Source organism: Moschus berezovskii, chromosome 6 (genome assembly GCF_049115385.1).
Source record: "Moschus berezovskii isolate FMDL1 chromosome 6, NW_MosBer_1.0, whole genome shotgun sequence".
Taxonomy (NCBI): domain Eukaryota; kingdom Metazoa; phylum Chordata; class Mammalia; order Artiodactyla; family Moschidae; genus Moschus; species Moschus berezovskii.
Window position 1 is genome coordinate 62229947 of NC_142465.1, and position 16232 is coordinate 62246178.

The window sequence follows — 16232 nt, forward strand, 5'->3', positions numbered from 1 at the left end:
TATCACCTGATACCTGTCAGAGTGGCTGTCATCAAAAAGACCAGGGATAACAAATGTTAGTGAGGATATAGAGAAAAGGGAACCCTTGTACACTGTTGATAGGAACATATTGGGCTGGCACAACTTAAATGAACTTTTCTGTCAACCCCATAAATTGGTGTAGCCACTGTGGAAAACGGTATGGAGGTTCCTAAAAAAAACCCTGAAAATAGAACTGCCATATGACCAAGCAATTCCACTCCTGGGTATATATCTGAAAAACATTAGAACACTAATTCACAAGGATATATGCACTCCATTGTTCATAATTATTTACCATAGCCAAAATACAGAAGTAACCTAAGTGTCCGTCAACAGAAAAATGGATAAAGAAGATGTGGCAAAAATGTAATGGAATATTATTTAGCCATAAAAAGGAATGAAATTCTGCCATTTGCAATAACATGGAGGGACTGGAAGGGTATTATGCTTAGTGAAATAAGTCAGACAAAAACCGTATCACATGTATATGGAATCTGAAAAATACAGTAAACTTGTGAATATATAAGTTTAAAAAAAAAACCAGACTCGGTTTATACAGAACAAACTAGTTTCTGGTTGGGAAACAGAACGGGGAGGGGCAATTTAGAAGTAGAGAGTTAAGAGGTTCAAACTGCTATATATAAAATAAGCCACGAGGATATTGTATAGAACAGGGAATTTTATAATAACTAAATGGAGAATAACCTTCAAATTTGTGAATTGCTATGTCATATATTTTATATTGTTTATCAACTATACATCGAGTTATTAAAAAAAAAAATGCATCAGAGGACTTCCTTGGTGGCCCAGTGGTTAAGAATCCACCTTGAAACTTGGGGAACACAGGTTCAATCCCTGGTCAGGGAACTAAGATCCCTGAGGCCACTGAGCAACTAAGCCTGAGCACAACTAGAGGATTCATGCAGCACAACAAAAGATCTCACATGCTGCAACTAAGACCCTACACAGCCAAACTTAAAAAAAATGCATCAGGAAGAAGCAGGAGACACAAAGGGAGGAAAAGTCAGTCTGTTGGCATGGGGCATAGGGACAGACAGTCTGGGCAAGAAAGATGAGTAAACCTTGCAAATGTCATGTCCTTCCCTTTTCTTGGAAACCATTAGCTTTCTGGCCCTCTTCTGTTTCCAGCTGAGGTAGAGTAGAAGTGAGATTCAGGAAATAACTTCAGATTAGGGAGAGGCCTAGGTAAACAATGGGCTTGCCTTGTGGCTCAACTTGTAAAGAATCCGCCTGCAATGCAGGAGACCTGGGTTCGATCCCCAGGTTGGAAAGATCCCCTGGAGAAGGGAAAGGCAACCCACTCCAGTATTCTGGCCTGGAGAATTCCATGGACTGTATAGCCCATAGGGTGGCAAAGAGTCGGACACCACTGAGTGACTTTCACTTCACATGTGAGTCACCATGCTTACTGATCTTCACCCGTGCAGATCCCCAGTGGCTCAGACAGTAAAGCAATGCAGGAGACCTGGGTTCGATCCCTGGGTTGGGAAGATCCCCTGGAGAAGGAAATGGCAGCCCACTCCAGTATTCTTACCTGGAAAATCCCATGGATTGCAGAGCCTGGTAGGCTACAGTCCATCAGGTCGCAAAGAGTCAGACATGACTGAGCGACTTCACTTTCAATCCTTAATACTAACAATCTGGTGATTTAGAAAGAACAAGCTGGTTCTTTCACTCTACTGCATTTTCAACTTCTCTGACCCTATAGGAAAACTTCCTGTGGAGTCCACATATGTTGAACCCTGAGTATTTTAGATGCTTCTTTGAGTCACTCAGAGGAGAAAGAAAGCTTCAGCCAGCGTGGAACCCAAAGTCTCTTTAGGGCAAGGCCCAAGGGCCCTCCAGCAAAAGGAGAGTAGGTCTGGGGTCCCAAGGGGATAACAGCAAGACCACTACTGATTACTTAGGTCCCAGCCATGCTGGTCTAGGGGGCTGGTGAAGTTACTTTGATGGGAGAACAGGCTGATAGGGATTGACAACTGAAAACAGCACCCAAGATTTTTCAGACAGTGGAAGTATTCTGTATGATACTGTAAAGTTTTATGACATACATTTGGTATGATAGAACTGTGCAAATGCAAAGAACTGAACCCTAATGTAAACTATGGACCTAGGTAATAATAATAATACATAACATTTTAAATAATATAACAATCAAATGTAACCAAGGTACCACACCAGTAGAAGATGTTAAAAATAGGGAAACTTGGGGGCTGGGGAAGAGGGAATATTTGGAAATTCTGTACTTCTTGCTCAATTTTTCTACTAAAATAATAAACTTTTTTTTACTCAATTTCTTGAGCCATTTTATTTTATTTTACTGACCACGTTATGTGACATGCAGGATCTTAGTTCCCCAACTAGGGATTGAACCCGTGCTCCCTTCAGTGGAAGTCTGGAGTTCTAACCACTGGACAGCCAGAGAATTCCCAAAAATAAACTGTTAATTAAAACAACAAAAAACCCATCACTCAAGGAGTGATAGCTAATGGGAACTGATGAGGAACAGGTAGCAGATGAGGACAGGAGCATAGGTAGGGAGTCTGATTGGAGGGACCAGACTTGGTCTTCATCCCTCTGTCATTCCTCTCCTCAGTCCTGGAGACAAATGAACCACCACTCTCCATCCCCTGCACATTGACACATTCTCTCTCCCCTGTCATTCCCAAGACACCAGAGTTGGAAATGTAAGCAATTTCAAGGAAAAGTAATTGTCATCTTGAGGATGACCTGATCGTAGAACTGGAGGTCCAGTCATGGATGGGGAACTCAAGTCAGAAACGGGAGAATTTGGCAGGATCCAAAGACCTAACTGAGCTGTACAGAAGCAGTAGAGTCTTGAGGTTCCCTGTGGACTTAGGGTCCAAGAATTTTAGGCAACAGTATTGGATATCTCTACATCTGGTTCTCCCAGTTTTAGGAACGTGTCCCTGTAGCTCCCCGAAGACTTACTTCTCTTATTCTAGGGATTGATTTCTTCTCGCTTATTAGGGGACCCTCCTGGGACTGAGAGGAGTAAATAAGATAGGAGGAGGGACCTGGGATCCCTTCATTGATCTGTTCCCTTTAGCTGTCTGCCATGGTGTGTTATGGAACCAGAGAGAAACCTCAATGCCATGATCACATGTGGGCTTTGTACCAGTTTTAGGAAGTACCATATGCCATGGTTCATTATTGTTCAGACTGCAGTTTCTCTCCTAGACCCCAGGTTGAGGAATGAAGCCCAATTCCTTATATTTTGATATTGGCTTAGAAAGGGGTAGTAAGGTAATGCTGCTGCTGCTGCTGCTAAGTCGCTTCAGTCGTGTCCAACTCTTAGCGACCCCGTGGACTGCAACCCACCAGGCTCCTCCGTCCATGGGATTTTCCAGGCAAGAGTACTGGAGTGGGGTGCCATTGCTTTCCCCGAGTAAGGTAATAGACACGTTTAATTAAGGAACTGCACTGGAATTACTGTAAAAACTGAGAAGTTGCTCTTATTTGTTCTGACTTGCTGGTGGTTGCTCTTATTTGTTCTGACTTGCTGGTGGATTCTATTGTTCTATTTCTCTATCCATTAAGTCCATTGAATAAGAAGTATTTTGGGGAAAACTTACAGTTACCAAAAGGGAAACTGTAAGGCAGGAGTGGATAAATTAGGAGTTTAGGATTAACAGATACACACTACTGTGTGTAAAATAGATAAACAAGTACCTACTCTATAGCAGAGAGAACTGTATTCAATATCTTGTAACAACCTATAATGGAAAGGAATCTGAAGAATATATGTATAATTCAGATATATATATCTGAATCACTTTGCTATACACCTGAGACTAACACAACATTGTCAATCAACTATACTTCAATTAGAAAATAAAAATAATTTAAAAGAACTATTTTTGTGTCTCCTATCCAGAAATCACTGGCATCACTGTCTTTCACCCCCCTCTTTCCCAGAAGACACAAAGGAAATTTTCCTCATCTAAGTTTAGGTCTAGAGAAATCCTAAGGTGAGAGGGATATGGGGCAGTATCCACAGAGGGAAAAACCTGATTTCAGCTTCAGGGCAAAGGTAAGGGCAAAGCCTGGACTAAGAAGAGGCAGATAAATATTTGTGAAGGTTGTGTCCTTCACTGTTTTCAGTGAGGTCAACTGAGGTTTTCAGAGGGGTCAACTGTTTTGACTGAGATAAAGAGAAGGTCAGATCTAGAAAGTGGTCATTCAGATCAAGAGAGGCACGGAGGCAAAGGACGTGTTCAGATCATCTCATTCCTCTGGCTTCTTTTCTTTCCAGGAGCAGGTAAATATCTCCCACAGCCCATAAGCTCTGACGTCCAGGGTGACTGAAGTTTCCAAGGGCTGAGACACTTCCGATCTCTGACCAGTCCTGGAGTCTCTTCATCCCAAGCCTTTCCCCACTTCCCAGTCTGAGCACTGCTTCTTTCCAGCAGGGCTGTTCTGCTGACCCACCATGATGCAGGCTGTGCTGCTCCTTTGCTGTGTCTTGCTGTCCCCAGTGGCTGCCTTCCCAAGAAATGCCCAGGAAGGGGTCCTGACCTTCCAGCCGTCTATCTCAGAAACTGGGCATCCTTTGAAACTGCTCTCCAACCAGATCCTTCTATCAGACCCTAAAACTTGCCAAGATCTCCTGCATGTGGCCCCCTCCTTAGTCCCTCTGCCTGAGTACCTATCCAACTTAGCTCTGGAGGTGGTCTTGGAAGAGATTGGTTGCACAACTGAGGCTCACATTCTGCAGCTCCAGCTTGTTAAGATAGGAGGAAAGGACACCACTGAAACCCTCATCCGTGAGAGCAAAAAGCACAATGAAGGAGAAGGGACTGGCAAAGTTAAGGTCATTCTGAAGGATCTGGGAGGATCCCCAGGGCAGCTTAGGCGGGTGCAGCGCTCAGTTACCCTTCCGGAGGCATGTAAGCAGGAAGATAAGTGGGTGCTCTATGAGACAGCAAAAATGATAGCTGAATTTGCTGAGAAGCTCCCTAACACTGAGCTTGTAAAAGAGTTTAAGGCTGCTGCCATTGATGTCACCCAGAAGTGCACGGATGAGTCCTGGGAGCATTTGCAAGCAGTAAGCAACCAGCTAGTGAACACCCCTGAGATGAAAGACTTCACAATGCCTATGCAAGATCAGCTGTACTTTATCAAGCGTTCCACAACCATTCTGATGCACATTGCAGTGGAATTCATAAAGACGCAAGTCCAGAATATTTTCGGATAGGGAAGGCCTCCAAGGCACCCTATTTCCTTTCTCAAATGTCTCTGATAGGATTGTGTACAAGGACTGGGCACAACAGGTAGTTAGAAATGTTGAGACAGCTTAGGGCAGAAGAATCTATTCATTTGATCCCAATGCTAAAAGCCACGTGACCAGAGTCAGCTTTGCCCCATCTCTTAATAAGTCCTAGTCTCTCTTTTTTTCCCCAATTTCTCTTTGTCAGGTACTGGGGATGTATACGTACTAGACATGAAGGATATTGTAATCTTTCCCCATTTATCTACCTTTTACTTTCTAATTCCCAACTGGATGCTGTAACTTGTTTGTGTTCATTTTTAAACTGAAAAGAGAAATTAAATGTTGCTTCTAGATCAGAATCACAGTTATTTGATCTCTTTTAACTCTGGGTCTCCACAGCTTTTTTTTTTTCTTTTTTTGGTGTTGCATCACACGGGATCTTGTTTTCCTGACTTAACCACTGGACCACCAGGGAATTCCTTCCATAGCTTCTTTTGTGAGCTGGAGGTAGAATGTGGCAGGACCCAATGAATTTTGAGACTGAGTGTGTAACAGAGGGACAAGGCTTGAGCAGTCAATACCAATGGGCAAATATTTGTAGACGGCATGTCCCTTGCTGATTGTTGGGGAAAGCAACCAACTTTCCTCCTCATCGAATGGAGAACTGGGCAGAGTGAGTTTAGATCTACAAGAGCGATTTCACTTCTTGGTGACTGGATTGTGCGGTAGTTTGGGGCCCTATACCTGCATGGAATGGGCCCACGTGAAGCAGAAAAAGCCCCTGGTAATCTGGATGGGGAGACCAAGAAGAGCAAGTGAGTCCCATTCCCTACTCCCTGGCCCCAAACTGAAAAGGAAGGGAGGCTGGGAGTTGATGGGGAAGATGTCCTCCAACTGAACCCTGGGCTCCTTCAGACCACAGCCCAAAGGAAACAGCATGAATGCTGTCTTCCACTCTAGTGTAGTCTGATCTGGCTAAGCATCACTGAGACCCATCGTGACCTGCTCCTTGAGTGCCTCCTGCTCTACCCTGTGGTTGTCACTTCATGTGGAGCCCAGAAAAGACCCCAGTATCTTTTTCCTCATCTCTGGGGATCCAGCCACCCTCTGGAGACTCCTGGTTCTGCCAGGCTCTACTCCCAAAGTCCCTGCCGACCTTACCCATTTTGTCCTCTGCCAAGAATGTCCCTGGAGCAAGCTGATCACCAGGCTGATCCCTAGCCCCTGCAGCTTCATCTTTATAACCTGGACGACATGAAATCCAAGTAAGTTTTTTTCAACCAAAAACAAGGTGCCAGATGGACAGTAGTTCAGGGAGGGACCTCCCAGGGAGTGCTCTGGTCTCTGTACTGTAGTTATTAGGCAGGGTTCAGCCTTATCCAGGAGAGAAAGATGTGCCTTCTCTACTCTAGAAAGTTAGTATGAGCAAGAGCAGCATATGTACAATGTGATCCAGCCGTCGCCAGGAGTGGGAATCTACAAATTCAGACATAGCTTTGTACTCTGCTGCTCAGAACTACAACAGACCCGAAGAGTGAGACTGAGATGGGACCATAGACCTGGGGCCATAGATCATGCCCAGGTTGTCGGGGGACCAGGGGTTATTGGTGAGCTCTGTGCTTAAATCTGCAGTGAAAGCTGGGACTCAGTAGCTGATCTAGTATTACTATGAAAAAGAGGCAAATACCCCTCTATTGGAGACTAGGGAGGAGGGCTTGGGAGGCAGCACAGACGTGAATCACCCAGAGGTGACAAACGACAATCAAGGTCTCAGAGGACAAGACTCCTGAAGAAGTGATCTCAACTCCTACTCATTTGGGGCCTTATTCAAGGGCCATGACTTAAATACTTTTCCTACTAACCTTATGCTTTACATAAATAAAGAGGTTATGCACAGAAGGAATTAAACTGAATTTAAAATTGTCACTGACTCCCTTATCCTAATCCTCAGGTATGGAATGGAATAAGTCAACTATGATTATGTCAGTCTATCAGTATTCGTGCTAAGAGAATCCTCTTACCTCAAACAAACAAAAAGTTTTTCCTTTCATCATAAAATCATATGACTCCTTAAGACATATACATGTCTGCTTTATTCTTTCAGACTCTGGGTACTGCAATAAATTAAGATTTCCCAATGATCAGGTAGCCCCAGGAGCAAGAATGCTGCCAGGCCAGCAAGTCTTTCATCAATGTGCTAATCCACACATTGAAAATCAGAGGTGACATAAATCTCACCAGTCCTTGTTGAAATTTCAGATAGTTGGGATCAGGATGATCCATCTGATTAAGATAGGGAAGAGGAACCGAGGGGTGTATTAAAATGCAATCTTAGGGGTTTTATGACTTCTTCCACAATTTCCAGACCACTGCTATCCAACATAAATTTGAGGGAAGATGGAAATATTCTCTATCTGTGCTGTCTAATATGGTGGACACCAGCCCCGTGTGTCTACTGGGTGCTTGAAATGTGGTGGTATCACTGAGAAACTGAATTTTCTTTCCATGTTTTAGATTCTTATTCATAGTTTTTATTCTTGGTATTACATGATAATGTCTCTAAGTGTTATAAACTGAATCTTTTATAACAAAATTCATAGATTGAAGCCCTAACCCACAATTTGCTCAGAGGGACTTTGCACTTTTTTTTTTTTTTATGCTGGAAGCAATCTTATGGTGTGATATGTGTGTGCTCAGTCATGTCCGATTCTTTGTGATCCCACGTACTGCAGCCTGCCAGGCTGCTCCATCCATGAGATTTTTCAGGCAAGAATATTGGAGTGGGTTGCCATTTCCTAATCCAGGGGATCTTCCTGACACAGGGATCAAAACTACATCTCCTGTGTCTCCTGTATTGGCAAGCAGATTCTTTACCACCGAACCACTTGGAAAGCCTAGCTCTGCACATTTTTAAATTGAATTATTCGTTGTTAAGTTGTAGATCTTTATATATTCTGAATATTAACCCCTCATCAGCTACATGATATGCAAATATTTTCTCCCATCCTGTGGGTTACTTTTTCGCTCTGTTGTTAGTGTCCTTTGATGCACAAAAGTTTTAAAAGTTTATTACTTTTAAGTTGTTATGAAGTCTAATTTATCTACTTTTCTTTTTTTACCTGTGCTTTTAGTGTCACATCCAAGAAATCATTGCCAAATATGATGTCATGAAGATTTTTTTCCAATGTTTTCTTCTAAGAATTGTGCGGTTTTAGTTCTTATGTTTAAGTCTTTAATCCATTCTTTTTTAAAATATTTTTATTTCTTTAGGCTGGGCCAGATTTTAGCTGCAGCACATTGGATCTTCAGTCTTCCTTGTAGCATGCAGGAGCTTTAGTTGCAGCATGTGGGACCAAGGATCCAACTCAGACACCCTTTATTGGAAGCGCAGAGTCTTAGCCTCTGGACCACCAGGGAAGTTCCTTTAAATCATTCTGAGTTAATTTTTGTATATAATATAAGGGAAGGGTGAAACTTCATTCTTTTGCATGTGAATATCCAGTTGTCTCAGCACCATATATCTCATTCAATGGTTTCAAAGCACTTGTAAAAATTATTTAACTACATAAGCAAAGAATTACTTCTGGATTCTCTGTTGTATTCCATTAGTCTCTATCTCTATTTCTATGCCTATACCATACTGGGTTTTGGGTGTTTTTGTTCTTAGTTTATTTTTTAAATTGAAACATTCTTTTGTTTTTCTCACTGATTTCTATAAGTTCCCAATATGTTAAGCAAAGTCTCTCATTCAGTTATCTGTTAGGGCTAACCTAGAATTATTTTCAGGAAATGCTTTCACTTGCCTAGGCGTATTCTCTTGGGAGGCAAGCCTTGTTGAGTCGTGTATCCTAGTTGGTATCTTTATTTTTAAGAGGAGGATTATTCTCTACCTGCAGCTCAGCTGCTTATGAAAGCACACAAATGTGGCTTTGATTGACCTAGAAGAATGGCTCCTGTGCGGCACTTGTCACTATGTAGTACCACACTGTTTTGATTACTATAGCTTTTTAAAAATTTTCAGGAACCACTTCATTTTTATTTTACTGACTTCTTTTTGATCACCAAATTTGCTTTCTTCTTTGTAGTAATGTAGCTTTGTAATAAGTTTTGAAATCAGGAAACAAGTTCCCCAAGTTTATTTTCTTTTTCAAGATTGTTTTGGCTATTCAATGTCTCTTGAAATTTCATGTGAATTTTAGGATGGTTTCTCTACTCTGCAAAAAACATCACTAGGATTTTGGTAGAGATTGCGTAAGATTTGTTAGTCTCTTTGGGTAGTATTGATATCTTAACAGCATTAAGTCTTCTAGTCCACAGGTGTGATATCTTTCTGTTTATTTATGCCTGTTTAATTTCTGTCAGCAATGTTTTGTAGTTTTCAGTGTATAAGTTTTTTTTTGCCTCCTTTGTTTACTCCTAATGATTTTATTCTTTTTGATGATGTTGTAAAAAAATTTGTTGTAAAAAAATTGTTTTCTCTCTTAATTTCATTTTTCCATGTTTTTCATTGTTAGGGTATAGAAATGCAACTAATTTGAGGTGTTGCTTTTGTATCCTGTAATTTTGCTTAATTTGCTTATTAAGTCTAATAAGTTTGTGTGTGTGTGTGTGTGTGTGTGGTGCAACTATTTAGGGTTTTCTACACATATGATCATGTCTTCTGCAGAGATAATTTTGCTTTTTTCTTTCCAATTTGGATGTCTTGTTTTCTTTTTCTTGCACAATTGCACTGGATAGAACATCTGACACTATGTTGAGTAAAAATGGCATAAACAAACATCTTTGTCTGTTCCTGATCTTATAGGAAAAACTTTCAGTCTTGTTACCATTGAATATGATGTTAGCTGTGGGTTTTTCATATATAGCCTTTGTTATTGAACAAGCTTTTTCCTATTTATATTTTATTGATTTAAGATGCTTCTCTACATCAGTTGATATGATCATGTGATTTTTCTCCTTCATTCTGTCAATGTAGTGAATTATACTGATTGATTTTCACATATTGACCCACTCTTACATTCTAGAAATAAATCCTGCCTGGTCATGTTGTATAACGCTCTTAATATGCTGCCAAATTCAACACGCTAGTATTTTGCATTCATAGTCTCATGAAATATGTTTTCTGTAGTTTTCGCTCCTTGTAGGGTCTTTGTCTAGCTCGGATATCAGGGTAATACTGGGGTCCTAGAATTAGTTTGAAATGTCTCCTCCTCTTTGATATACTGAAAGAGTCTGAGAAGGAGTGGTGTTAATTCTCCAAATGTTTGGGAGGAAAAAAAGGAATGAAAAAGAAAACCTGCAACTGTTTGGTAGAATTCACCAATAAAGCCGTTTTGTCTGGGGCTTTTCCATATTAGGAAAATTTTGGTTACTGATTCAATCTCCCTACTAATTAAAGGTATATTCAAATTTTCTTTTATTTCATGATTCAGTCGTGGTAGGTTGTGTGTTTCTAGCAATTTGTCTATTTCCTCTAGATTATACAATTTATTAGCATATACTTATTCATGCATCCATGTATGCTAAGTCTGACTCTTTGTGACACTATGGACTATAGCTCTCCAGGCTCCTGTCTATGGGATTCTTCAGGCAAAAATACTGGAGTGGGTTGCCATGCCTTACTCCAGGGAATCTACCTGACCCAGGGATCCAACCCAAGGCTCTTGCATCTCCTGCATCGGCAGCTGGGTTCTTTACCACTAGTGCTACCTGGGAAGCCCACACCTATCCATGATACTCTCTTAAAGTCCTTTTCCTTTCTGTAAAACAAGTATTAATATCCCCATTTTTGTTTATTCTTTTTATTGAGATGTAATTGACATATTAGTTGCAGGTGTACAACATAATGATTTGACATTTGTATATATTGCAAAGCAATCCCACAATAAGTCTATTTAACATCTATTACCACATACAGTTATGCCTTTTTTCTTGTGATGAGAATTTTTAGATCTAATCTTTTAGCAACTTTCAAATATACAATACAGTATTATTAACTATAGTCACCATGCTGTACATCACATCCGTAGGACTTTTCAGTTTTCTAACTGGAAGTTTGTGCCTTTTGACCTCCTCTACCCATTTTGCTCAGTCCCCACCTCCTGGCAACTACCAATCTGTTCTCTGTATCTATGAGTTCAATTTTCCTTAAAAGATTCCACACATAAGTGACATCATGAGGTGTATGTCTTTCTGAGTCTGATATTTCATTTAGCAAATTGCCCTCAAGGTCTATCTAGTGGTAAAGAACCCGCATGCCAATGCAGGAGATGTAAGAAACGCAGGTTCAATGCCTGGGTTGGAAAGATCCCTTGGGAGATGGAATGGCAACCCACTCCAGTATTCTTGGCTGGAGAATTCCAGGGACAAAGGAGCCTGGCGGGCTATGGTCCATAGGGTCGTAAAGAGTTGGACATGATGGAATTGACTTAGCACGCTCACACACAAAGTCAGGTAACTGGACTTCCGTGGTGGCTCATTGATAAAGAATCCATCTACCAATGCAGGAGATGCGGCATCAATGATCCCCAGGTTGGGAAGATTCCCTGGAGAAAGAATTGGCAACCAACTCCAGTATTCTTGCCTGGGAAATCTCATTGACAGAAGGAGCCTGGCAGGCTACAGTCCCTGGGGTTGCAAAGAGTCAGACACAACTTAGTGACTAAACAACAACAAGAACTTCAGATAGTGTTGGATCCCTCCCTTTGCACCTAGTTCTTGCTTCCTACAGTTTTGGTAGTACAGACCAACCCCTCTTCTTTCTTCTATCTGCTCTTAGTTGTCAGGGGCCACTTTGGGGAACTAAAAGAAATAAATAGAGGGAAGGACCCTGAACCCCTCCCTCTGGCCTGTTCCTTTTGGTTATCTATCAGAAGGGAGTGACAACACCAAGGAAACTTTACCACAACCATATGTAGGAACCTGTACTAGTTTCAGAAGGCATCAGATACCATCTTTACTGCTAACCCTAGATGAAACTGCTTAAACCTAAACTCCCAATTTTTGGAGTATTGGTTAGATATGGAAAGAGTTACTACCCAAATGATGAATAGATTTTTTTTTATGTTTTCCACTAGAATTAGAAAAGTGAGAAGTGAAAGTTTTACTGATTTCATTCAACTTACCAATATTTTCAGTTTCCCCAGAAGTTCATCCAGTGTATCCTTTTAATGAGAACGTATTAAACGTTTTGGGGAGTTTCTTGCCAGAGATCATCAGTCTTTTTACCTTACCTCTTCTCCCTTTCAGAATCTACAGAGGAAATTTCCCTCATCTCATGTATAGGTCCAGAGTAAAACCTTAGGACAATAGGGATATGGGGCAGGACTAGCAGGGTCAAAAACAGAAAAGTCCCTATATTTGTCAGCATAGGACAAAGTTGAGAAGGACAAAGTCTGGGCTGGAAAGAGATGAATAAATATTTGCATATGCTATGTCCTTCACTGTTTTGGATGCTCTCAGCATTCTGGTCCTTGTAATTTTGGCTAGGGTAAAGAGGAAAGTGGGATACAATCAAAAAATCAAAACAGTCATTCCAGCCATGAAGATATCAAAGCAAAGATGTTTGGACTTTCTTGTTCCTCTGCTTTGTTTCTTCCTCAAAACAGTGAAGACCTCCCATAGCCTTTATGGGTGTGAGGTATGAAGTTTCTAAGGGCTGAGGCGCTTCCAAGCTCTGACCAGTTCTGGAGTCTCTTCATTCCAAGCCTTTCCCCACTTCCCACTCTGAGTCCTGCTTCTTTCCAGCAGGGCTGTTCTGCTGACCTACCATGATCCAGGCTGCACTGTTCCTTTTCTTTGTCTTGCTGTCTCCAGTGGCTTCCTTCCCAAAAAAATGCCCAAGGAGGGGCCCCAAACTTCCAGCAGTCTATCTCAGAAATTGGGCATCCCCTGAACCAGATCCCTCTCCCAGATCCTAAAACCTGCCAGCATGTGGTCCCCTCCTTAGCCCCTCTGCTTGAGCACCTATCCAACTTAGCTTTGGAGGTGGTCCTGCAAGAGGCTGGTTGCACAACCTGAGGCTCACATTCTCTAGCTTCAACTTGTTAAGATGGGAGAAAAGGACTGAACCCCTCATCTGTGAGAGCAAAAAGCACAATGAAGGAAAAGGTGCTGGCAGTGCTAAAGTAATTCTGAGGAATCTTGGGGGACCCCCAGGGAGGCCTGGATAAATAAAAAAACTCAGCTACTTACCTTGAGAGGTTTATTAATGATGGTGAATACAACCCTCTGGGCTGACTAGTCTGCCAGGTAACTTAGATGGTGACTGAATTCGCTGAGAAGCCATCTCCCATGTTTCTGGTAACACAATTCAGAGCTTTTGCTATCAACATCTTCTAGAACTGCCAGTATGTGCCAGTATGAGTCTTGGGAACTAGTTGGAGAATTAGGTAAAAAGCTTAAAATATCCCCAAGTTAAGAGCCTCTCAATGTCTGTGGATGACAACAACATAATTTATAAAATGTTCTACAGCTATTCTGAAGTGCTTTATGGAGAAACTGATTCAGGAACTTGTCCAGATTCTTTACTTCATATATTCAATGCCACATTATAGACAGATCTGCTCTCCAAGGACTGTGTTCAAAGATGGGACAGGGACTTCCCTGATGGTTCAGTGGTTAAGAATCTGCCTTCCAGTGCAGGGGAAGCAGGTTTGATCTCTGGTCTGGGCACTAAGATCCCACATGCCACAGGTTAACTAAGCCCATATACCCTTAACTATGCGCCACAACTCGAGAGAAGCCCACACAATGTAACGAAGATCCTGCATGCTGGAACAAATACCAAACACAGTCAAACAAATAAAGATGGGACACAGTAAGTAGGCAGAAATGTTGGACATTACTTAGGATGCTGCTGCTGCTGCTAAGTCCCTTCAGTCGTGTCTGACACTGTGGGACCCGACAAATGGCAGCCCACCAGGCTCCCCCGTCCCTGGGATTCTCCAGGCAAGCACGCTGGAGTGGGCTGCCATTTCCTTCTCCAGTGCGTGCAAGTGAAGTCGCTAAGTCATGTCTGACTCTCAGCCACCCCATGGACTGCAGCCCACCAGGCTCCTCCGTCCATGGGATTTTCCAGGCAAGAGCACTGGAGTGGGGTGCCCTTGCCATCTCCCTGCTTAGGATAGATACACTCTGTTTCATCCCAGTGCTGGTGTTAACCTTGCCCTTCTCCACTTAGTAGCTCTCAGTCCTTATTTCACATCCCATTTTTCATTTTTCCTTTCAGTTAGCATATACTCTGCCTATAATACATCTCAGCATGAGAAGCATTTGAACTTTTTTCCTCATTCATCTACCTGTACTAAATCCCCAATGAGACATTGTAGCTTGCTAATTTAATATATAAACTAAAAAGAGAAATAAAAGGGAATCATAGACATCTAATCTCTTCTGATTCTGGGTCTCCCAGCTTCTGTCATGAGCTAAAGTGGGAACGTGGCAGGGACTGTTTGGAAATGCCAAATACCAAAGTTTTTAGATACTGAGGCCAAGTGTGCAACAAGCACACAAAGTGTGAGAAGCCAGAACAGATGAACAAATATTTGCAGAGATTACATCTCTTACTGATACTAGGGGAAAGCCAGTGTATCTCCTCTCTTCACGGGGCAGAGGAGTAGGCAGAACAGGATCAAGGAGCTACCAAATCCATCAGACAGTCTCACGTCTTAATCACTGGACTGTGTGGTAATTTGGAGCTCCTTGTAAATGGGTGGAATTCATGCTGAGGAAGACCTGAAGATGGAGAAGATCAAGTGGGAACAATTGGGTTGAGTCTCCTGTTTTTCAGTCCTTTAGCTAAACAAGAACAGAAGTTTGGAGGGAACAGGCGAGGTTCGCCCCAAGTCCTGGGCTCCTTGTGGACCACAGCCCTTAAGGAAACGGTGTGTGTGTTTCCGGTTTCTCCCCTCTCCAGTGCACTCTGTTATGAGCCTGCATGATCTCAGACTCATCATGTTACCAGTTGAGCTACTTCTTTGCTGCTTCCTGCTGCACGCTGCAGATGCCATTTCATCTGGAAACCAGACGGATGTCTTCCTACATCTTCCTTCACCCTTGGAATCCTCGCTAACTTCTTCATGCCCCTTGTCTTGCCAGACCCTTCTTCCCAAATCCCTCCCTGGCTTCACTCAGATGGCCCCTCTCCCCAGGTTCCTGGTAAGCCTGCCACTGATGATCGCCCTGGAGAAAGCTGGTTGTCAAGCTGATGTACAGGTCCTGCAGCTTCAGCTGTACCGCCAGGGGGGTGTAAATGCTACACAGACCCTCATCAGACATCTTCAAGAACTGGAGAAAAGCACAAGCACAGGGAGGGGAGTGTCAGTAGATGCTCTGGCCTCTGCTCTGCAGCTGTGGGCTAGAGAGAACCCAGGCCCACAGAGAGCCCGACGATCACCCTCCATCAAAGACTGTGAGCAGGAGCAGGAGCAGAGTGTGCACAATATAGCCCAGATGTTGCCAGGAGTGGGAACCTTCTACAACCTGGGCACAGCAATGTATTATGCTGTTCAGAACTGCTCAGACGTGGCCAAGGAACGAGGCCGAGATGGGGTCATAGATCTGGGTTATGACCTTCTGATGGCCATGGCTGGAGCGTCAGGGGGACCCACAGGACTAATGATTGGTACTGCACTTAAACCTGCACTGAAGGCTGGGGTTCAGCGGTTGATCCAGTATTACTATGAGAGAGAGGCAAACACCCCTCCACCAGAGACCAGCAAGGAGGTCTTGGAGAGCACCTCAGATATGAGTGAAGTGGAAGAAACAACTATCATGGCCCCTTTCGTGTCAGAAGTAGTAAGTTCAAATTCATGCTGGGGATGGACCTTATTCAGTAACTGTGGCTTAGATCCTAGGTATTGGAATATTGGGATATAAAAGAAGGTGGTAGGATCCAACTGTTAGGACTCCACCTTTTCACGGACAGAGCGCCTAGGTTCAACTCCCGGTCAGGGAA

General features: G+C 42.7%; 2 protein-coding genes across 2 annotated transcripts; both read left to right on the forward strand.

Moving 5' to 3' along the window:
- Positions 1 to 2910: 2910 nt before the first annotated feature.
- On the forward strand, positions 2911 to 5260 carry LOC129536595 (apolipoprotein F-like). Its single transcript, XM_055395610.2, has 2 exons — positions 2911 to 2926; positions 4476 to 5260. Exon 2 carries the CDS (start codon positions 4496 to 4498, stop codon positions 5258 to 5260), a length of 765 nt encoding a protein of 254 aa, XP_055251585.2. The 5' UTR covers positions 2911 to 2926; positions 4476 to 4495.
- Positions 5261 to 15181: 9921 nt separating this feature from the next.
- On the forward strand, positions 15182 to 16157 carry APOF (apolipoprotein F). Its single transcript, XM_055394818.2, has one exon. It carries the CDS (start codon positions 15203 to 15205, stop codon positions 16151 to 16153), a length of 951 nt encoding a protein of 316 aa, XP_055250793.2. The 5' UTR covers positions 15182 to 15202; the 3' UTR covers positions 16154 to 16157.
- The last annotated feature ends 75 nt before the right edge of the window (positions 16158 to 16232 follow it).